This window comes from Vigna unguiculata, chromosome 3, assembly GCF_037176805.1.
Source record: "Vigna unguiculata cultivar grain cowpea cultivar isolate G323 ecotype 2 chromosome 3, ASM3717680v1, whole genome shotgun sequence".
Classification (NCBI taxonomy): Eukaryota; Viridiplantae; Streptophyta; class Magnoliopsida; order Fabales; family Fabaceae; genus Vigna; species Vigna unguiculata.
The window spans coordinates 67,316,323-67,337,822 of record NC_140794.1 but is presented as its reverse complement, the minus strand read 5'-3'; the positions used below and the strand labels follow the sequence as shown (position 1 = coordinate 67,337,822).

Below are 21,500 nucleotides of genomic sequence, written 5' to 3'. Positions count from 1 at the left end.
TCATATTTGTTATAAATGAAAAACTGAGTATTTTATAATATAAAAAAATTATAAATTTAATAGTTTAAAATTTTGAGTTAAAAATAGTAATTATCTTTGATGTAATCATGCTTAATGTGATTATGCTCAGTTTTGATTATGATTTTATATATATATATATATATATATATATATATATATATATATATATATATATATATATATATATATTCTGATAAAAGAAATATCATGTACACAATTATGCAAACCTCCTTTTAATTTATTTTATTGAATAACAACATCTTTTGAACTTTGATAATAGTCGTACACCCATACTCCTTTTTTATTCTTATAATGATGGTTTTGACGTGTAAAACATATGAAAACAATCTATAGGCACCATCAGCAGCATAGGTTATCCTTATTTAAGTTGCATGCAGATTTTATATATATATATATATATATTTATGTATAAATATATTTATGGATGTTCATGGTTGGACACTAGGATCGGAGGCAGTCAAGTTGCCAAAGTTGATGACCCCGTTGGCGTTGCCTTTAACATATCCAGTTAGGTTGGTAAGACCTTTGATATCTTGCTTCGAAGAATTCACATAACTGATGAACTCTTCAGAAGAGTCACTGTTACTGTTACTGTCGGTTTTGTTGGTGTCGTTGTTGTTGGTATCAGTTTTGTTGGTGTCGGGGTTGTTGGCGTCGGTGTTGTCGGTGTCTGGAGTAGTTTGAGGTTGTAGTGATCGGCGTCGAGCATCACCTGGGCCACCGGCAAGCTTGTTGACTCCAAATGCAATACCTGCCATTGAAATCGTGAACGAAACCCCGAAAACTCAAAGCTTCTGAAAGTTTATTTTCAGCCAATTGGGCTTGAATATAGATAGCTCTAGAGGAATGGGTGGCATTTTTATACTCTCGGGGAGAATAACATTTTAGTGACCACAATATATTCACTTCAATTATTGTTTCTCTATGTTTGTCCACATTATTTGATGTGATCCATGGTGGGGAGAAGTCATTCCAAGCTTTACCTGTTAAAAATAAAGATTAATAAATTATTGTGATATATTGGTGGGCCGATGAAAATAACATGTCTTGAAAAGTCGACAATTAAAGAAGTGGGTGTTACTGATTATATAATGGGCTCTAAGTCCATGATGTTACTTGTTCCGAGTCAAAGAAACTTCAAACTTATATTTGACTCTTCTTATTTGTTAATACTCTTGTAATAAGAACTTGATGAAGTTTGGGTTAAATTATTGCTTTGGAGAGTGCGAGTGTACTCGAGATCAAAGGGTATAGATGTATTGTTTAGGTGTTTTTTTGTATTTATTTTATTTTTCTATTAATAAGATGATTCTCAGAAATTTTCCCAAAATATATATATATATATATATATATATATATATATATATGCTTGAATATGTACTTGTCCTATCAATATTTTTTGATAATATTTTGAGAGATTGATTCTTTTGATGTAGGAGCCAAGAATCATATGCTTACCTATAAATTTGATGAACTTAGAGATTGAGTCTTCTGATGTAACTACACGTATCATAAAAGCATAGTATATTGATGGACTACTCATCAACTAAGTGCCTTAAACTTTGATTTCTAACTTTTATATATATTATGAAAAGTATTTCTTTCACTTATGAATGTTCTTAATTTCTCAAAACAAGTTCTTCTACAAAATCTTTTTGTGTTAGGTACGTGTTTATTAAAAGAATTATGAATTTCAAATTCAGATAGAACATTTTCAATAGATGCTCGCAAATATGTTAACTAAATTTGCAGGTGATTAGAATTTTATGTTTTTTTTTTTTATAAATGTATAACTCATGAGTTTAATCTTTTAGGTATTATACTAGTCGTAGTATGATATTATGAAATTTTATCATTAGGATATCTTCTATTCACGTTATTTTAAAAACAACTCTTACAACTTTTTTATAAGTTTTTACCGTATTTAAATACACTTATTTTCGTTTTAGAAATTATGATTTCTACATTTATAAGAATTTGAAGTCTTTAACGTGTGTGCTATATAAGAATTATGTTCACCATGATTTTCATTTTGTTTTAAGGTGTTAAGGAATGGAGTAACATGCCTAACATACAATTAATCATAATATATACTCTAACAATAACTCTGACATTATGTTAGAAAATAAATTTTAAATCTCATAAAATCAGTTAAAATCAGTTTGTAAAGGTGAGATCACTTATCTAATATACTTGTATGATATTTAGTTATAATGTGAACTTTCAAGAATTATTATATTTTATTAATGCTTACTATTTAAAGTCAAAAGTTGTCTTTAAAAAAATTCATATAATTTACAAATTATTTTATTTTGCAACAAGAATTTTTTTATTTTCATATAACAACTAAGAAAAAAAAATCAAGCATGGTGGTGGCGAAGCTTAGTCTTGGTTTCCAATATCATTTATTAAATCTTATATTTTTAAATTAATTTAAGAATAGAATTAGGAGTCAATATTGTTAATGAATAAAGAAATATAATTGTTCCATATTATACTTGCTATACGGGCAAGGTAAAGATGATAAAAGAAAAACTTGTTCACTTACAACTGATAAATAATGAACAGTATTTTTTATTAAAATTATATATTTAATTTAAATACATTATTTTTATTTCTAAAATTATTAGTCAATATCGGTGATTATACCATACATCATATAATGTAGTAAACATATTATTTTCTTAAAAAATAAATAACATTAGTAATAATAATAATAATAATAGTAATAATAAAATTATAAATATCAGCTTATTCTATTAAGATATAGTTGAGTTGGTGGCAGTCGCAGACTCTGGCTATTTGAAACTGATCATGATTTCCGTTAACCTAATTAAGAACACATCATGAAAATATTGGAACCACACGCAAACTGCGAAATTCTTATTATTTATTATTTACGTATTTCAGAAGACTTTCATAGTTCATACATATATATAATCGCGTAGGTTATACATTCCTTATTCCTTCAATCTCAGTGACTTAAGCCTCCAAATCTCCAAAGTTGATAGCTCCATTAGCGTTCCCTTCGGTGAAGCCAGTTTGGTTACTGAGACCTTTAATCTTCTGATCGCCGGTGTTCCTGAATTTTCCAACAGAACGCCCCTTCCTTCCTGTTCCTGCTGCCGCAGAACCACCGTCGCTGTTCGGTGGCGTTGGGTTCTGACCACTTTCGCCGTCATCCATGCTATTTAGCACATCAACAAGACCCTTCAGAGCTTCGATTTTTTGTTGAAGGTCTGCCATATCAAAATTTTACGTATGATATTTCTCTCTTTCAGGTGTTGATTTATTTGTCAGAATGCATCACAGAGAGTCCTTTATATATATGCACTATGAAAAGGAGGAACGGTTGTTCTGAAACTTAATGCAGAAGCATGCACTTTGTTAGTGGAATTAATGAATAATCTCTCAGATAAAGTTATATATTCTTGGTGGAGTATAAGGTTCCGTTTGATGGAATGTTGTTTTTATCAAAAAGAATTTCCAACACCTAAGCATCTTCTTCCTGTTCTTGATATAACAGATGCGGTTTGAATTTGTTGGCCTTTCTTCTTATTTATTCGGAAAGCATATATTCATATAATAACGCGTTTTGGACGAAAAAACAAAAGTGTAAGAGAATGGCAAGGTTGATGAAGCTGTCTAAAAAATTGAAAAAAGTGATTGTGGCTGCTGGGATTCGAGCCCAGGTCTCCACGGCCACAACGTGGAATTCTCACCACTAAACTACAGCCACTCGTTGATGCAAATGTCCTTTGAAATAAAATATATATATAATTTTTAGTTAACTAATTTTTTTGGTGCATTTTTTTTTTGTTTTTATGGTTTGCTAGTGATAATACGATTTACTAGAAGCTTTTACTGAATATATATTTTGCAGGTTTTGTCAATTAATTATTCCACTCAATTAGTTAATAATAAATATGTAAAAAGTTTATATAAGCTGAAAATTATATTTCTTAGAAAACATTAATTGAGAATATTCTGTAAAATGTTTTAGGAATCAATTCCAATGTTTGGTTTTGACCGATTTTTTATCTTTCAATCTCTCACGCACCAAACATCAAATAAATAGAAAAAAGAAATAAAAATACATCAAATAAATAGAAAAAAAAAATAAAATATACTTAAGAAAATTTCCTTTATTTTATACTAGCGTAACACAGACGCGATAACCTGTATATATATATTTTTTAAATATGCGTGATATTAGATAACTTGTATGTATGTATTTTTTAAATATGCGTGATATTATATTAGTAGGTGATAATATTATGTTATTAAGTTAATATATATATATATATATATATATATATATATATATATATATATATATATATATATATTAAAATTATATTTATTAAAAATAAAATGAAATATATCAGAACAAATAAAAAAAATAATCATTAATAAATAAAGAAGAGAAGAGGTAGAGACATCTGATTTTAACGGTCAATTTTTAAAAATTTAATAAATTGTTATATTTAAAGAGTAAAATCGGTATTTTGAAAAGTAGACACAAAAAGGGAATCTCCTTTATATATTGTTATAGATTATATAAATTAAATATATTTAAAATTTAAACCGTGTTTAATGAGATAAAATTTGTTTTAAAACCATAACAGTAATACTAAGAATGTTTATGTTTATTCTAAATTTATTAGAAACAAACTCTCGATAGTTTTTTTAAAGGTTAAAATACTCCGTTGGTCCTCGTTTTTGTTGCAGAATCTCAATTTGGTCCTTGTATTTTTATTAGTCTCAATTAGGTCCTCATTTTTGTAAATTAGTATCAATTAGGTCCTTTCCGTTAGTAGAGAACTAAAACCGTTAAGTAGGTGCCACGTGTCAACTCCTCGTTTTTTTGAATTTTTTTAATTTTTTTTAAAAAAATATTTATGCCACGTGTCACTTCTGTGATGTGTCACGTGTCAATCTAATATGGTGACACGTGTCAAATTAATGTATGAATCTCAATTTGGTCCTCATATTTGTTAAATTGATTTGATTTGAGTCCCAACTTTTTTAAAAAAATTTCAGTTTCGGGCAATCCAAATTTAGACCAAATTTTACTTTTATATAATGTTATGATTATTTTTATTAAAATTGATATTTTTATTAAATATTTTAATAATATTAATTATATTTAATATTAAAATTTTAAATATATTTATTTTAATTTTTTATAAAATTATTTTAAAATTTTAAATTTGAATTTATAAAATTGTTATTTTTAAGCCAACTCTAAAATATTGTTGATATTGAATATTATAATATAAATTTATTAATTTATATATTTATAATTTTAAAATAAAATTTAAATAAAGTTTAATGTAAAATATAAATTTAAATAAATTAAATGTTGTTAAAAATATGTAATAGAAATATCACTTGATAAAAGTATCATCATTACATTTATAAAAAAATTAAATTTACAAAAATACAAATACGAGGGATTTGATACTAATTTACAAAAATGAGACCAATAAAAATACGAGGGATTTGATTCCTAGGAATTTGAAAAATAAATTTCAATGTGGCTGCTGGGATTCAAGCCCAGGTCTCCACGGCCACAACGTGGAATTCTTACCACTAAACTACAGCCACTTTGTTGGTCGCAAGGTTCTACAAAGATAATATCTCTACTAGACTGAAATCAATAGGTTTAATCTTATATTTAACCAGTATAAAAATCCTTATAGTAACTAATACAGTTGAATCTGGTACTAAATAATTCTTTTAAAAATTCATTCACTTTAAAACATATTTCGTTTAAAAAAATATTGCAACGACACCATTCTATTCGACTGTCAAACATACAGTTTTTTTTTTCATGTGGCTGTAATACATTTCAAATTTAATTTCTTAGAAATGAAATACAAGTTTATTTTTTCTGATAAAAGATAAGGTACAAATTAACTCCATATACAGTATCCCGTTTAACTTGCAATTGGTCCGAAAAATAGTTCCCGAGATTCAAGTATTTGATTGAAACTATGTTCATTGTTTGTTTATTAGTCTATTTATTAGATTATAAAAGTTAATCGATTATATCTACCGATCTCCTCGCATATTTGAGCTTGATTGAGAAGAATTTGGCCGTCAAAGCTTTACTCTGTTGGCAATCTCTACTCTCTTATAGAAGAAATCCATGATCCTTGTTCAAAATACATTCTTAATTCATGCTTAAACTCATCTTAAAAAAGTAAAAGTAGCTTAATTGTTTCTGCGATTCAAATTTTGACGAGTTTGTCTTATAATATAAAATAAGATTTCATGATTATCCATATAAAATCAGATATCATTATCCATATAAAATAAGATCTCATGATTATCCATTTTTTTCAATAAGTAGTCAAAAATATCTGTCCCAGAAAATTAGAAAAATATCTTTGTCCCAGAAAAATTAGCGCTCTTCATGTTCTTTCTGCTACAAGTGTAGTTGTTTCAACTTCGGGACTACCACTGTAATGCTAATCACTGTCACAGCAGTTTCTAACCGATCTAATTCTATAATGCTGGTTAGAAATTTGTCAAATAATTCATTCCCTTGTTGAAAATGTTATTGAGAAGTAGCATGTCTGATAACTCAAACGAGAGGTTATTATGTACATGCTATGAATATATTAGTTTTTAACTGTTAAAAAATATGAAAGTACACTGATACAAACTACTGAAATATGCAATTTCCTAACCCCGATCTTTAAAATTAACTTGGTTTTTTGTTTAGTGATGGTTTTCCAACTAAAGCATTCAGAAACAAAGCCTCTTTCCTTCTTTTAACTTGAGATAAATGGGGGACAAAAAACTTGAACAAAATGTAAGATTCCAAACTCATGCTACATTCATATGCTTGAGATTTTGCTAACAACTATTTTTCTAGAAAATAAACATTGCATGCAGTACTTTGAGATGTGAAATGGTCCAACCCAAGAACATATGTAGCATTTTCCTAGGCTTTGATTATTTTAGCATATGAATATACCATGGATTCTTGAACAAAATCAGACATTTCCCCGGCTCATGTTCCAGAAATCAACCTCGTACTCCAGAACATTTAGGAACATAGCTTCAGCCTTTTTGAGTTCTTCATCAGAAGCCTTTTGCAAGCGCCGTTCGGCAATGTTCTGCAGGGATAGGCAATACTTAGCAAAAGCCTCATTGCCCCACCTTTCACAAGTCCCCTTCAGTTCTTCCGGAGTTTTGGAACCTTCTCCAATGCAGTGAGCAAAGCTCTCCTGATACACTGCTTCAATAGCCCAAAATGCTGTGATAGCCACACTATATTCCACGTCCGGACTCATTAGACTTTCCAGCAACCTGTCACAGTGTTTCATACGTTACAATACAAACAACCTAAGAGACCAGAGTACCAAAACATTTGTCTAAGATTCCATGTATCCATGTCTGTTTTGTCTAAGATTCTATGTATCCATGTCTAGGAGAGGTTTTTGTTTCATTACATTAGAGTACACCTAGGAAACACCTAGGAAAGGATCTAAACCGTAAAATCTAGCCTACAGTGCATTAAATTTAAACATTGGCATAATTGACCATTTTAAAATTCAATCATTTCTCAAATCTCCCACAGAAATTGTGACAAAATTTTGTTGCCTACAATAGATTGATCAGAACATGAGTTGAATATGATGACAAAAGATTACCAAACCTACCCACAGTATTTTTTGTTTGCCTGCTGAGGAACAACTTCAGAGAGTGAAATACCCCACTTGCTAGCTTCTCTCTTAAACCATGATATCTCATCCTCCAGGGAAGCCACGCCCCCCAATATTACTTCCATGTCACCACTCTCATCTGATTCCTTCCAAGCTTTTATCAACACACTGGCCACAAATGGGACAAAAGCCCGAACGAACAAGTAATCTTGTGCCTGCATACAACAACTATAAACAACAAACTTCTTCCGACACAAATTTTGTTATCAACTAAAATTCATTCAAAATTAGGTATTCTGAAACCGAGTTCATTGATAAAACACAAAATTGTGCTGACATTGCACAAATTGCGAAACAATTTTTGACAGGGCTACTCAAAATTGTAGTAAATAATATAATGTCAGGAACCTGAACTATATAAATCAGAAACCAGTAATCTGCCAAAAGAAATTACATTTGTAACTCCCAAAAGAAAAACAAAGCAAGGAAAAAAAAAGGGTGAAGTATTACTAACCAGCCATGATTTGAAGGAAGCTATGTTGATGGAACCATCGCGAATGCTAAGAATAAGAGGGTGCCTTGTGGCTCCGTTGAAGAGAAGACGGTGCTTCCTCAACCATGTCTCAATCACACCGACCTTCTTCTCCTCCCCTTTTGCCTTTTCCTCCATCTTATCGATTTCTCACTCTTGTTTCACTACTAACTCACATTTATAAGCTTCCAACAATTTGAGGACAAAAAATATATGATATAATATTGTTTGATTAAAATTAGTTTCTTTGTTGAAATCGACAAATTCCTAAAACCAAACATGGTGTGTATGTTTATGTTGAAATTAGAGTTTTGTATTAACATCGTAGAAAATTATTTTGAGAAAAATAGCATGGCACTTTGAATTATTAACTTTATATTGCAAAAACTTTTGGTGCCACGTGGGGCTTGAAGCAAGATGAAGGGCATGCAGAAGTACGTCTGGCAATGTTGATGGGCTTAGCCTTTACAAGTGTCCAAAGTTTTGGAAATGTTAGTACTTTCCACACCGATTCAGGTACACTCAAAAATGGGATAGATAGAACCGATTATCTAAACGGTGGCGGTTGGGTTAAAAGTGGAAGAAAAACTATTAACTATTGCTGAAAATCAATTTTGCTCGTCTAATCTGTGACAAAAAGAAAACAATAGTTTCTTCATAAAAGCTTAAATTTTGCATGCGTTATATACGTGTCAATAAAAACAGTTAGAAAGTTAGTTCAAAGTTGAAGACTGAAATTAACTTATTGCATGTAAAAGTAAAATTGTAAAACTGGACATATTTAAATGTCATTTTATATCATATTTGATCTTTTGTAATTGATAAAATTGTATTTCGAGGTATTATATTATGTTTAATTAGTTTAAAAATATTTTAACATTCAAATTATTTCGATTATATTCTTTATTATTATTTTTAATATCGTTATTGTAAAATCTCAAAGTATTTTAGAAGTGATGGTGGTTTAAAAATAATAAAACTCGATTATTGTAATATTAAAAAGGTTTTAGTATAAATAGAATTGTTATAAACGAGTTTTATTATTTTAAAACACATTATTTTTCTAGAAACCACTTTTTTAGAGCTCTTTGACTTCTCTATAAAAGTTCTATTTTTTCGGTCGTCTGATTGAAGAACCGAGACAGTAGGATTGATCCTCTCAGTGAGCTCTTCAATTTGGACATATCAGTTTCTCTGTTCGTGTGAGTTAAGTTTTCGTTGTCTTTATGGTCTTTTTCTGTTTTTTGTTGCATGTAATCACTCTACCATTTGCATGTGCCGTTTTATTTATCAATATGAGTCTTTGCTAATCAGTGATCATAATAGTATGTCCTATTCGTTCTTGTGATGTTTCTATATGTAGATAGAGCATCCTGTGGAGTTAGAAACGTTTGACGTTTATAGAATTGTTTAAGCAGGATCCTGGGTAAGGGAAGCTAATGTCTTTTATGTCTCACAAACTTGTTAGGAATGTTATTATATAATTATTATGTAATTGACTTGTGTATTTGATATGTGAATTGAGTTGTGATGTTTGAAAACGATAAATACTTAGGTTTTATCTGTTGTTTGAGAATAATTGTATGATATGGGTGCAATTGGATGCAATTGGTGTGAATATTTTGATAGAATTAATGTTCGATACTCAAATGGTCTTTGGTGGAGGTTTTGGAGTTGTATGGATTGGTTTAATAGGTATAATTCTGCTTAAATTAGTTTATGTAGAATTATGTAGATTTGCTTACTCGCTGGGCAAATGAATTGATCTGCAGAATTATGCAGAACACTGATCTACAGAATTATGCAGATTCGCACACTCGCTGGGCGAGTGCTACTCGTTGGGCTAGCATGGGTCAGTGGCTGGGCTAGTGCTACTTGTTGGGCGAATTTCCAAGTCAGAAACTTTCAGACCTGGACCAATGGTTGGGGGAGTGGTACTAGCTGGGCGAGCGTGAGCCAGTGGTTGGACAAGTGTTACTAGCTGGGCGAGTGAGTCAGAACCTTAAACTTGTATTTTTGAGTTAAATTGGGTGGTATTTTAGTTATCATAGAAGCTTTGTAATTATTATGAATGATGAGTATATGATATGAGATTGTTTATATGATACTAAGTTGAGATTGGTTAATGCTAACCCAAGGAGGATTAGCAGTGATTGTGGTAGTGTATGCATTGAGGTGGGGATTGTCTTGGCAGTTATCTTGACGCTCTAATAACCATTCTAATTCTCAAGTAGAGAGGAATGGGGTATGTGGTGAGAGGAGCAAGAGGTCCTAGCCTAGGGTTTTTCCTTGACCATAGGTGCTAACAGACTGACCTTGTATGTGGTAGAGTTTTGACTCTTAATTTGTCGCTCTGCAGAGCATGAGATGCCACTACAAGTGCATAACTGACTGGATCCGACCTCAATGCATGTATCCGGATTAGTTGAGACGTAGTTTAGAAATATGTGTGTGTGAATATATGTTTGTTTGTAGTTGTTAGATATATCAATATTATATGGTTTAAGAAAATTCTTTGAAAGTCATTAGCTTACCTTTCTTCTGTGTTTTTATCTTGTGTTGTATGTTTTCCTTTTACGATGATCACCTATTAGTAGGGATGGCAATTAGGGCCTGGCCCGCAGGCCCGCAGAAAAAACACGGGGCGAGCCAAGATAGTGAGCCCGCAAGCCCTCGTGGGCTCGGCCCGCATAGGCCTGCGGCCCGCACGGGCCGGCCCGCAAGCCCGCATAAAATTTAAAAAAAAAAAACTTGCACTTTTGTATATTAATTACTTCTTTTATGGACTCTTGCATTAACATTTCAAATTCTTGTATAACTGGAAAAGACAAGTATTATGTAACTTTTAATGTGCTAAAATTTAAAGAATACATTGTGTATGTCATAGTATGAATATGATGAAAATGTTGAATTATCAATTTATCATCTAATTCTCCAAAGTCTTTACTTAATTTTGTGAACTTCTTAAAGTTTCCCAATTTTTAAACATTGAAAGTTTTATCATAAAAAAAATAAAAATTAAAAAAAAAAGCGGGCCAGCGGGCCAGAGTATGCGGCCCGCATAAAATGTGCGGGGCAGGGCGGGCCGACCCGCGGTGTGCGGGCCTTATGCGGGGCGGGCCTAAACTGGGTGGGCCGGCCCGCATTGCCACCCCTATCTATTAGGTGGGAGCACTGGTGGATGCAGTTTCAGAGACACCTCTCAATGGGAAGTTGTTGTAAGTAGTTAGCCCTTGTTTAGAGTTAGAAATGTTTGGTATGTATAGTTGATATATTTATATAGTCTGATCATTTGTAAGACTTATTAATATACTTTATACATTTGCTTATATGTTTTAAACACTAAGGTAGAATATCCTATTTTATTAGTTTTAAGCTGCTAAAATGGGATGTTACAATTATGTTGTATTTTTATATTAATATTCTTACGCAATGTCTTAAAATGTTTTTAACTAAGTTTTAAGAAAATTGTATCACTAAGTAAAGCTGATACTTTGGTGTTGATTTATATGTATTACGCAATAATAAGACCTGCCTAATTTAAAAAAAATTATAAATAAGCAAATATAAAAAGTTATAAACTTAGAACTAAGGTTTTATTAGAAGAATGTTAGAAATATTGTAAACTCAATAAATTGTTTATAAAGTTAAATAAGTTTTTAGCTAACAGAGAAAACTAGGAAGTAGTAGGATTTTCTTTTCTTAAAAACAATTACTATTTTTATTTTTCTAAATTTTGATATATTTTAAAAATAACTTCTGAAAAATAATAACAAACTAAATGGACTTAATAATTTTATTTCACACACACCCGCTGATTAAGGCCCAAGTAGTTCCATTGTTTGGGGCCTCAATTTTCAAAGTCAACCTTACCTATAAGCCCATCTTTTACTGGATCCTTAAGTTATAGATCATGTTTGCTAATTGATGACAATTTTCCTCCATTTTACAACCTTTTTGCTATATTATTATATTTTCCACCAGGCAAATTTATGGAAGCTATGTAGGATCATCATCAGTGATAAAATTATTTTTCTAGATTCAAAAACTTCTGTAATAAATCCTATCTTACCGGGTTGTTAGGATTATAATTTATGATATCATAGTAATTTTAATTTCTTATTCAACAAGTTTTTTTTCATATAAATACATGTCAGTACTTATATAAACATTTTTAAATGCGATTAACAAAAAATATACAAATGTATATAAATTCACAAATACTTAAGTTTTTTGAAAATATATTTGTATTTTGTATATGACTTAGATATCTATAATTTTGACAAGAGATCTCAACCACTGTTTTATAATTATAAGTTTTTTTTATTCCATAAAGAAAAAAATTATTAATATTAATTTGTGAGAATTCGCAAATATAATTATGAACATTGATGAGTTCAAATAGTTTTACATTTACAAATTCTCATAATATTTAAATTTACACACTTATATATATATATATATATATATATATATATATATATATATTCACACTTAAACACCAAATTAAAAAGCTACAATAAAAAAAATCATTTTAAAACCGAAGTGCACTGATTACCAAAATCGTTGCTGATCAGATTTTATGATCAAGAAAAGAAATGAGATTAAACTTGAAAAACAAAAATAGGCTTTTATAAACTAGAATTACTTTATACAAATTATTCGTAATACCATTTCCAAATTTGATTTGATTTTAAGTTACATAAACTGATTAAAAAATTATTAATTGTTTTTGTGAGTTCATGTTTAGTTAATTTTGAAAGACTTTTGGGGTTCCGAAGTCAACAGAAGAGAATATACACATCAGTTCCATCAAATCCAATGAAAGAGTGCCACGTAGGAAAAATACAGAGATCATGACGTGTCCCCAAGGAGCCAACCAAAGTTTCTCATCTGCAATATCCATTCTGATATTTTCTCCTAATCACATATAAAAAACAAAACAACACAAGACAATAGACCATAGTATATTTCCCGTAGCACTGCCGTTTGTTGTTGTTCGATTTCACAGAAGAATTGGGTGTACGCCATGGCCGACAAACACAACCTCAAGAATCCAGCCGTCAAAAGGATTTTGCAAGAGTTGAAAGAGATGCAATCAAACCCTTCAGATGACTACATCAGTCTCCCTCTCGAGGTTCTCTTTTTCCCTTTTCAATTTTTCATTCATTCCCCTTTTGTTCAATTGTTCTTAGGGTTTTCCATTGCATCGTCTCTACTTTTCGGTATTCAGTTCAAAAAATTGTTTGACGGCAGGATCAGGTCATTTTGCTACCAGTTGCAATTTAATTAAAAATATTGTTGAAATTTTGGTTTTGTAATTGTGAACAGATAATTTTTTGGGATCGGATAATTGTGAATTTTTCTTTTTTTCGGATCGGATAATTGTGAACAATTTGACCTGTGGTCCTTTTTGAAAAGACAAAGAGAGGGACCATTTTTTGAAAAAGAAACAAACTTGTAAGGATATTTTGTTTCATAAATATTTTTATGAGAAAAAAAAAAGAATTAGAAAAATAAAATGAGTTCTTTTCATAAACAAAAATCAACTCGTATATCAAATTAGGTTACCAAGGGGTTTATTCCATTGAAAGTGTTTTCTGAGCAACTTCAGTGTGGTGTTTTCTTCAGGAAAATATATTTGAATGGCAATTTGCGATTAGGGGACCTCGTGACACTGAATTTGAGGGTGGTATTTATCATGGACGGATTCAGTTGCCTTCAGAATATCCCTTCAAACCTCCTTCATTTATGTTGTTGACAGTAAGATGTTTGTTTCCTTTTGTACTTAGTTGATTCTTACGTTGAAATGTTTATCTAAATTTGTTTGATTTGCTGACATGAAACCAAATTTCACAATGTTATCATTTCAGCCCAGTGGTCGTTTTGAGACCCAAACCAAGATTTGCTTGAGCATATCAAATCATCACCCTGAGCACTGGCAACCTTCATGGAGTGGTAAGTTTTATTTCTTCCCCCTCCTTAAACTAGAGTTTGTTTGTTTCTTTGTTTCTTTGTTTGTTGTTGCTAATTCCAACAGGAACGAAAATTGAGGGAGGGAACATAATTTTGCTTCTCTTCCTCCCATCATCTAAAACATATCTTGTAATCCTTGTTAAAAGCCATTGATTTGAAATATTGGAGCTTCATTCTTTGCTTTTTATGGAAGAATGTTCTCACCGAGTTGATGCAAATCTATATTGGCAGTGAGGACTGCGCTAGTTGCGCTGATTGCATTCATGCCTTCCAACCCAAATGGCGCGCTGGGCTCATTAAACTACAAGAAAGAAGACAGGCGTGCCCTAGCCATTAAATCCCGTGAAGCACCTCCAAAATTTGGGACTCCTGAACGTCAAAAACTGATTGATGAGGTAAAATGTTGTTCATTTTTCTTGTCCGGTGCATTTTTGCATTGCTATTTTATTCTGGTAGTACTAGGTAAAATGTTGCATGTTGTCTATTTCTGGTGCATACTTTCTGTAATATATCTTGTACTGATTCAGCACACTTCTATCCCAGATACACGAGTATATGCTAAGCAAATCATCCCCTGTTCCAGAAGGTGGTCCCTCACAAGTTTCTGAGGGACAATCCATCATAGAGGAGGCTGAGACCCTGGTGAATTTGAAAAATCCTGAGCCTTTACCTGCAGGAGAGGGGATTCCAGATAAAGCAGGTGACAGAATAGTTGAAGAACAAGAACACCCTGTCAATGCTAATCCTAACCTTGCAGGAGTTGAAGTTTCAATGGAGAATACATCTAGTGTCCCAAGAAACCAGTTGCTCCAAAAGTCAGATGCAACGGTTCAAAATCTGAAACCAGAGACAAGGGCTCCAAAACCAGACGACCGATTGTTCACACTGGCTGCTATTGGACTTACTATAGCAATTGTGGTTCTTTTGCTGAAGAAGTTCGTTAAATCTACAGGACATGGTGCTGTTTTCATGGATGAATCTTAGATGAATTATTGCTCATGTTGGCTTAAAGATCAAGATTCTTGGCGCGATGGTAGTTTACAGGGAAGTCTAGCATTTATTTACTGAAATGATATTTTATGATCTTTCATGTGTACGTATCTCTTGTAACTGTTGTAATATAAATATAAGTACATACTACAGCTTTGAGTTCGTGAGCAAAGGTCTACGATGTGGTAGTTAATGATGCTTTATTGTTTGGTTATGACTATCCTAGTTTATGCATACTGACGTAAAAGTACTCATCAGTGACAACGTTGGATAAACATGTTCATGCTTTATTGTATTTCCTAATGACTCCTTTAGAGAAGGATTATCGATAATGTCCTCTTTTTCTAAACTGGTTATAAGCCAATAGGCTTATCTTCTTTTCTATGCAGCAATTGAAAAGAACCCAGCTTACATGTCTAAATAGACAATTAGGTTAGGTAAAAGGAACACTATCGATAATCTTTGCTTTACATGGTCAAGAAACAACCACTTTCACACTACAGAGTAGGTGATTCTCGGAATCACGGCTTGTTCCCATTTCCTAATCTAGCAGAAACAACCATTGTTTCCATCACATTCTTGTTCTCAGCTTGTTTTCCAAAGCTAACCAAGGTAACTCTGAAATAGTCACCATTAGCCACACGTGACGTGATACCTACTCTTTTTCTCTCATAGTAAAATGCAACCCTAAATCCACCAAGAATTTCCATCAATGGCTTAACTTTTAGAAGCTTCTATAGCAGCGGATCAGCCAGCAAGATAAGGATATACCAAATAGAAGACAATTACCTTGTAAGAAGAGGCACAAAAATCAAATATATGAACACACAGAAAAAAAAAGGAAACAAACCGTTTTCAAAAATTGTTTATGCTCAAACTAGAGTTCATCCACTGTATGGTTAGTGATAACTAACAAAACCAACTACACTGCAATATTAATTAAAAACAAAATAAACAACACAAATGAGAAATCATCACACATTCAACAACATTGAGTAACAAACAAAATCTATTCAATCGAAACACGAAATAATTTGTACTCTCTGTCCTCGTTTCAAAATCATCCCTAACCAAGAACGTCTTATTTAGAGCTTAAATTCGCCACACTTGATGACACTTGAGAAGTGGTGCGATTTAACTGTTTTAAGAACATCCACAGCTATCGTTACATTGAACGAGAAGGAAACAACATTGTACTTTTTACCATGACCATTAATTCAAGAGAAAAAAAAAAAAAAAAAACTGCTGCATTGCATCAGCATACTCCGTGCTAAGATCCCTCTTCCTACTTTCATATTTGGATGGAATGGATGAACTGGGACAGGTGGCACTTCTCTTGGTTCTGATACATTTTCTCCTCACCTCGGAAAAGCTTGCAAAAAAATAAATACTAATCAATACATCTTTTAAAAAATTAAATACTAGATTATTAACAAAAATGAAAAGTATTAAATTTATTACCTTGAAAGTAGGGAAACCAAAGTCAAGTTTCACAAAGATATAAAGATTGAAAGCATCTATTTCAAATGGGGCGTGGACGTGCGTGCTTATTAACTTTTATGTGTTTGCTTACAATTACAATTATATTTGACATTAACTCTGGTTCTTTATATATTTGTTTAAGGGTATCTATTTTCAAGTATATGTTGTTTTCGGTAATCGAAAAAGAAATATTTATTTAACTTTAGGCATCTCTTTGAAAACCTCAGAAGACATTATCCGCATTAGCACTCCAAGATATAATGCAACATATTGATTGATATATGCAAGTAAAAACCAACGCCCTCCAAATTTGCAACATGTGATTCATGTAGTACGAGTTTTAAGCCAATTGCATTTCAATATCTTCCTCCATGATTTCGGGGCTCGTTTATACTCCAAAATTTGTTCAATCAGTCCTGCAAAATAGAATTTATCCTCCTCGTAATCCACTTTTCTGCAAAGCCTCTTCAACAGATCACAAACTTCTTTCTCAGGGTAACTATTCATGATCAGGATCCTTAGTTTGTGGAACAACTTGGCATCATTTTCAGTGCACACCATGGCTTGCATCAGAAGGGCATAAGATGTGAAAGGTTGACTATCATTTTGGTGCTGCTCCAATGCTATCATATTGGAAAATAGCATTTCCGTGAAATGATGGGGTGTGAAGGGAGGAACTTCAAGCACCCCATTTGCAAATTTCAAGTTTAGTAAGCACTTGGCTTTGGATCTCTTGAACCTAATCCCATCCTTCTTGAGCTTTGTTGCTGACTCAAGATCACCTTGAGACACACTTTTCTTGGACACTACTCTTGCATAGTTTGGAAGGTAACACTGGCGAATCAGATCAAGAAAATGGTAACCCTCTTGGCTAAACTTCCCGTTCACAAATTCCCTATCCCCCGGCAACATTCTTCTGAAGAATCGAAAGGTAAGTTCGGAGAGGGTCAGGGTCTGGTCATGTTGTACTTGAACAAGTACAATTTGAAACAACCTTTGAAGAACGAGGAATGGTATTTGGTTTTCTAACAATACAAGGTCACACCTCACCCTATTGAGCAACCCTGGCGTGACAAATATGGGGTCACCACCACGTCTTATACCCTTTAGAGCATATTTCAAGAGAAGCTCAATGATGAAACACCCATCAACTAGCATCATCTCGATGAACTGGTTGCTTCTCAGGTTCAGTTCTTCTGCATAAAAATTCCGTGCTGGCTTCTCTAAATCGCTCAGTGCATTCACACATTCGTGCAAACTTGACTCTAACTGGTTTGGTTGTCGATTCAGCAGTGTGAACAGGTAATGCCACTTGCGATCTTCCATGTACTTTAGACCATCCTTGCCATGATGGAGAGGACCAATAGAAACTGTGCCAGGGATGTACATGTTCTCGTTTGCTTCTACGAGTTTCAATGGGACTCTGAAGATGGATTTCAAAGATGAAACCGCTTCAAGCTTCTCTTTGATCGATGATACAAGATCTTTATCTGCTTGTGTCTCACCTGAAACAGGGTTATGATCCGTGTTTCCTAACTGATCCCTGGATTTGTCAGTGATTGTTTCCATTACAAGATAGCGGAAAAGTGTTCTTTCTCTTTATCAAATCCACTGTCGGAGTAAAAAAAGAGATTGTGTCATTCATACAATAATCCTTACTTGCATATTACATGTTTTATTAAGAAAAAAAAAATTGAAGATGCAAATGCACATGCTTCTCTCGAATATACATGAGGCACCAAAAGAGGGTCGTGTCAAATTCAAATTTGAAAGAAAAGAAGAAGGAAGTAATTTCGATTAAATTTGCAAACCTAAAGTACAAGGCAAAAGATAAGAGCTAGGGGAAATCAGGGAGGGGGGAAATTCCATAATTCAGTTGCAAGTTATATCTATATTTTCTAAACACAAAATTTTGTTGTTCACAAATGGGTTTGGGTTTGATTTTGATTTTAAAGATGATATTTTTATAAAAATAATCTAAATTCAAAATTAAAGATAAATAAATATTTAGAATATTACACATTAAATAAAAAGGTTATAACATAAAAAGATTAACAGATTTGGAATGTATTGATGTGATTTTTTTTTTAATATTATATTAAATTTACATAAACTTATAAACATTAAATAGATATGAATTAAAAACATATAAACTCTGGTTTACTATATATATATATATATATATATATATATATATATATATATATGTATATATATATATGTATATATATATATATAATGTTTTATATTTTTATTCATATTTATTTTTTTTAAATAAATTATGATACTTTTTTAAAAAAGAATAAAAGCTTGTCCAACCCCATAAGATTATAAAATATTTTATATTCTTACTTGTATTTCCCTTTTTTATTTTTTTAATAAATTATGATATTTTTTAAAAAAGAAAAAAGCTCGTCCAACTCCACTAAAAATATTTTGATGTTTATAAACACACATCTTAGTTTTATATTCATTGTATATTTTGGTATTAAAATATTAAAAAATGATATTTCTCACATTTTAATACTAAATACACTTTTTACTCTTTTTTTTTTTGTATGTACTTGCACTCACATTCTATGAATTTAAATTTACTTTATTTTTAAATTATATTTTCAGAAATCCAATTTATCTTCACACAAATAGTTTAACTATAGTTTGGCCATTTATAAGTTAAGTCTTCACTTCCGTGTAAGCTAACATCATCCCATAATCTGTATTTTGCTTGAATAATATTACATTCTGTGTCCTTAAAATTATTATGAATGACATAAATATCAATCAAACCACATGAACAGAAAGTTAACTCTGAAAATTAAATCAGCAACCCCATTCCCAAATTTTTGTTTCTTAACTTCAACAATCTTGCTATACATTTTTTTAATAGTTCCAGTTACCCATTGCTGGAGAACTGGTACTAAATTAATTACGAAAAAATATTGGAAAAAACTTGATAAAAAAACTAGAAAAGAAACAAAAAGAAAAACTTAGACCTGTATATCTGTGAGCTCTTATATCAATTATCTGAATATTTGTTTCTTCCCAATCTGTATCTCTGTTTCTGGCTTTGTCTACCTCTGAAGGCAATGCAAGAATGCTGCATTAATCGATATCTTAACAGCCCCGAAAGCAATAATAGTTTCGGAACTACCGAGGCTACTGCTACTATATATACATAGATTGATCAAAACTTGTTAGAATCCTAGATAACTTGAGAAGTGTGGTAACAGAAAGGAAATGGAAAAACCAATGAATAAGGAAAGGGGGAACAAAACTAGTCACGTACATTCTGAACTGTACAAAACAAAAAGAAAGCACAACCTGCTGAAGGTAAAGCAGAAACCTATTAGTAATTACTTAAGATATAGTTTAAGAATTGTTCACACTAATTATAGGAGTCAGCATATCAACCCTTGCATCATGGTTTCCCTTCTTTCGTCTTATATTTTATTCCAACTCAAGTTAGCTATAGTTATCATTGATAATTATTATTTATGCAGCAAAAATCTTCGAATATTAACAAGAGTTTTTTCTGCAAGCACATGAAATTTTGCAGGCATTATCAGTAAGAGAAAATTTTAAAAAGATATAAATGTATGTTTTCGATGAGAAATATTTCGCAAAAAAGTGAGTCCTTTTTGTGAAATTTTTTAGTAAAACATCTTATAAGATGTAATAGGAAAATAATCGCACACCTACAAATAATTCCTATAAGTCCAATAATTTCACGTAGAAATCGAGACCTAAGATAATTTAAATGCATTTTTGTCATCCTACAATCTGATTTTTTAGGGGTTGTTCTCATGCGAAAAAATATTGTAATAGCAGAATGGAGAGTGATGAATAGGGGGAGAAACATTTGTTCTTTGTTGGAGAAAGGAAGCGACAAAAGACGAATAATTACAAGATTACTACATAAATTGATCTCTCTTTTTGGAAGAGATTTGACGGATAAATATGGTAAATTACCACAATATCCTTATTGTCTATATTATTATATGTGAAAAAAATTGTTGCACTCATAGGCATGGACTCGAGGTCTGCGAACAAGATCCCTGATGTATACATTTGTATCCGCTTCCACCTTTCCACTTACCACATTTGTATCCGGTTACAAATGGTAGTATCCGGATAAATGTTACTTGTATCCGATTTCACACTACATTTGTATCCAATGTTTATTTTTTTTAAAATTAAATATTAAATTTTCTAAATCAAATATATTTTAATATTATTTATTTTCAATTCATAAATATTTATAATATTTTTATTTATTATAATAATATATGAAAAATTAATTATAATTTATCTAAATATCATTTAATTATACTTTTTTAACACCAAGGACAATTTTGTCATTCTATATTTTTATCTATTAAATTTAATTTTTTTAGTCACATCAGTCAAATCTTTCACAAACTTTCACAAATTACTCTTAAATCCACTCACTCCCAAATCCATAAAAAAAACATAAATATCACATTCTAATCAATCCAAAACAATCATCTCTCTCCCTCAAATCATCACTCGCATAAGAACATACCCTTAAGGACAAAACCGTGACAAGACACACGCTCCAAAGGAAAAAATATCTTGAATATATGCTAATTGACATTGCTTCTGTCATCAAACTTAGGATCAAAACATTAACGTCCATCGTGAGACCGATAACGAAATCATCAACCCCTTAAGTCCTTCTATGTTTATTTAGTTTATTTCAATTTTATTGAATAGTACTCATTTGGTACAACAAAGATATAAAATATTAAAACATCAATATTGTAACAATATTTGTATAA

The 21,500-nt window shown here is 31.4% G+C and overlaps 5 protein-coding genes and 2 non-coding genes across 7 annotated transcripts; 1 reads left to right on the top strand and 6 right to left on the bottom strand.

Annotated features, from left to right (window-relative positions):
• Positions 1-231: 231 nt before the first annotated feature.
• Positions 232-882, bottom strand: LOC146888029 (uncharacterized). Its single transcript, XM_085671075.1, has one exon. It carries the CDS (start codon positions 798-800, stop codon positions 471-473), a length of 330 nt encoding a protein of 109 aa, XP_085527201.1. The 5' UTR covers positions 801-882; the 3' UTR covers positions 232-470.
• A 2,013-nt stretch (positions 883-2,895) lies between these two features.
• On the bottom strand, positions 2,896-3,356 carry LOC114176733 (uncharacterized). Its single transcript, XM_028061867.2, has one exon. The coding sequence runs from the start codon at positions 3,286-3,288 to the stop codon at positions 3,025-3,027; it is 264 nt and encodes an 87-aa protein (XP_027917668.1). The 5' UTR covers positions 3,289-3,356; the 3' UTR covers positions 2,896-3,024.
• Positions 3,357-3,709: 353 nt separating this feature from the next.
• TRNAH-GUG (transfer RNA histidin (anticodon GUG)) lies at positions 3,710-3,781 on the bottom strand. Its single transcript has one exon. It is a non-coding gene; the product is annotated as a tRNA-His (tRNA).
• A 1,799-nt stretch (positions 3,782-5,580) lies between these two features.
• Positions 5,581-5,652, bottom strand: TRNAH-GUG (transfer RNA histidin (anticodon GUG)). Its single transcript has one exon. It is a non-coding gene; the product is annotated as a tRNA-His (tRNA).
• Positions 5,653-6,797: 1,145 nt separating this feature from the next.
• Positions 6,798-8,512, bottom strand: LOC114175843 (heme oxygenase-like, multi-helical). The gene is made up of 3 exons (XM_028060672.2): positions 8,236-8,512; positions 7,719-7,936; positions 6,798-7,365 (listed from the first exon to the last, which is right to left on the bottom strand). Exons 1-3 carry the CDS (start codon positions 8,389-8,391, stop codon positions 7,050-7,052), a joined length of 690 nt encoding a protein of 229 aa, XP_027916473.1. The 5' UTR covers positions 8,392-8,512; the 3' UTR covers positions 6,798-7,049.
• Positions 8,513-13,162: 4,650 nt separating this feature from the next.
• UBC32 (ubiquitin-conjugating enzyme 32) lies at positions 13,163-15,433 on the top strand. The gene is made up of 5 exons (XM_028060201.2): positions 13,163-13,390; positions 13,885-14,016; positions 14,127-14,211; positions 14,461-14,624; positions 14,773-15,433. Exons 1-5 carry the CDS (start codon positions 13,283-13,285, stop codon positions 15,211-15,213), a joined length of 930 nt encoding a protein of 309 aa, XP_027916002.1. The 5' UTR covers positions 13,163-13,282; the 3' UTR covers positions 15,214-15,433.
• A 394-nt stretch (positions 15,434-15,827) lies between these two features.
• Positions 15,828-19,834, bottom strand: LOC114174914 (UPF0481 protein At3g47200-like). Its single transcript, XM_028059646.2, has 2 exons — positions 19,695-19,834; positions 15,828-18,312 (listed from the first exon to the last, which is right to left on the bottom strand). The coding sequence occupies exon 2, from the start codon at positions 18,268-18,270 to the stop codon at positions 17,026-17,028; it is 1,245 nt and encodes a 414-aa protein (XP_027915447.2). The 5' UTR covers positions 18,271-18,312; positions 19,695-19,834; the 3' UTR covers positions 15,828-17,025.
• Between the last annotated feature and the right edge of the window lie 1,666 nt (positions 19,835-21,500).

Bases quoted from the DNA above. Each gene is read 5' to 3' on its own strand.
- LOC146888029 (XM_085671075.1), bottom strand. From the start codon at position 800: ATGGCAGGTATTGCATTTGGAGTCAACAAGCTTGCCGGTGGCCCAGGT.
- LOC114176733 (XM_028061867.2), bottom strand. From the start codon at position 3,288: ATGGCAGACCTTCAACAAAAAATCGAAGCTCTGAAGGGTCTTGTTGAT.
- LOC114175843 (XM_028060672.2), bottom strand. From the start codon at position 8,391: ATGGAGGAAAAGGCAAAAGGGGAGGAGAAGAAGGTCGGTGTGATTGAG. The intron at 7,937-8,235 runs GTTAGTAATACT...TGTTGTATGCAG, and splicing joins CTTCCTTCAAATCATGGCTG to GCACAAGATTACTTGTTCGT. The intron at 7,366-7,718 runs GTAGGTTTGGTA...ACACTGTGACAG, and splicing joins GCAAACAAAAAATACTGTGG to GTTGCTGGAAAGTCTAATGA.
- UBC32 (XM_028060201.2), top strand. From the start codon at position 13,283: ATGGCCGACAAACACAACCTCAAGAATCCAGCCGTCAAAAGGATTTTG. The intron at 14,212-14,460 runs GTAAGTTTTATT...CTATATTGGCAG, and splicing joins CTGGCAACCTTCATGGAGTG to TGAGGACTGCGCTAGTTGCG. The intron at 14,625-14,772 runs GTAAAATGTTGT...CTTCTATCCCAG, and splicing joins GTCAAAAACTGATTGATGAG to ATACACGAGTATATGCTAAG.
- LOC114174914 (XM_028059646.2), bottom strand. From the start codon at position 18,270: ATGGAAACAATCACTGACAAATCCAGGGATCAGTTAGGAAACACGGAT.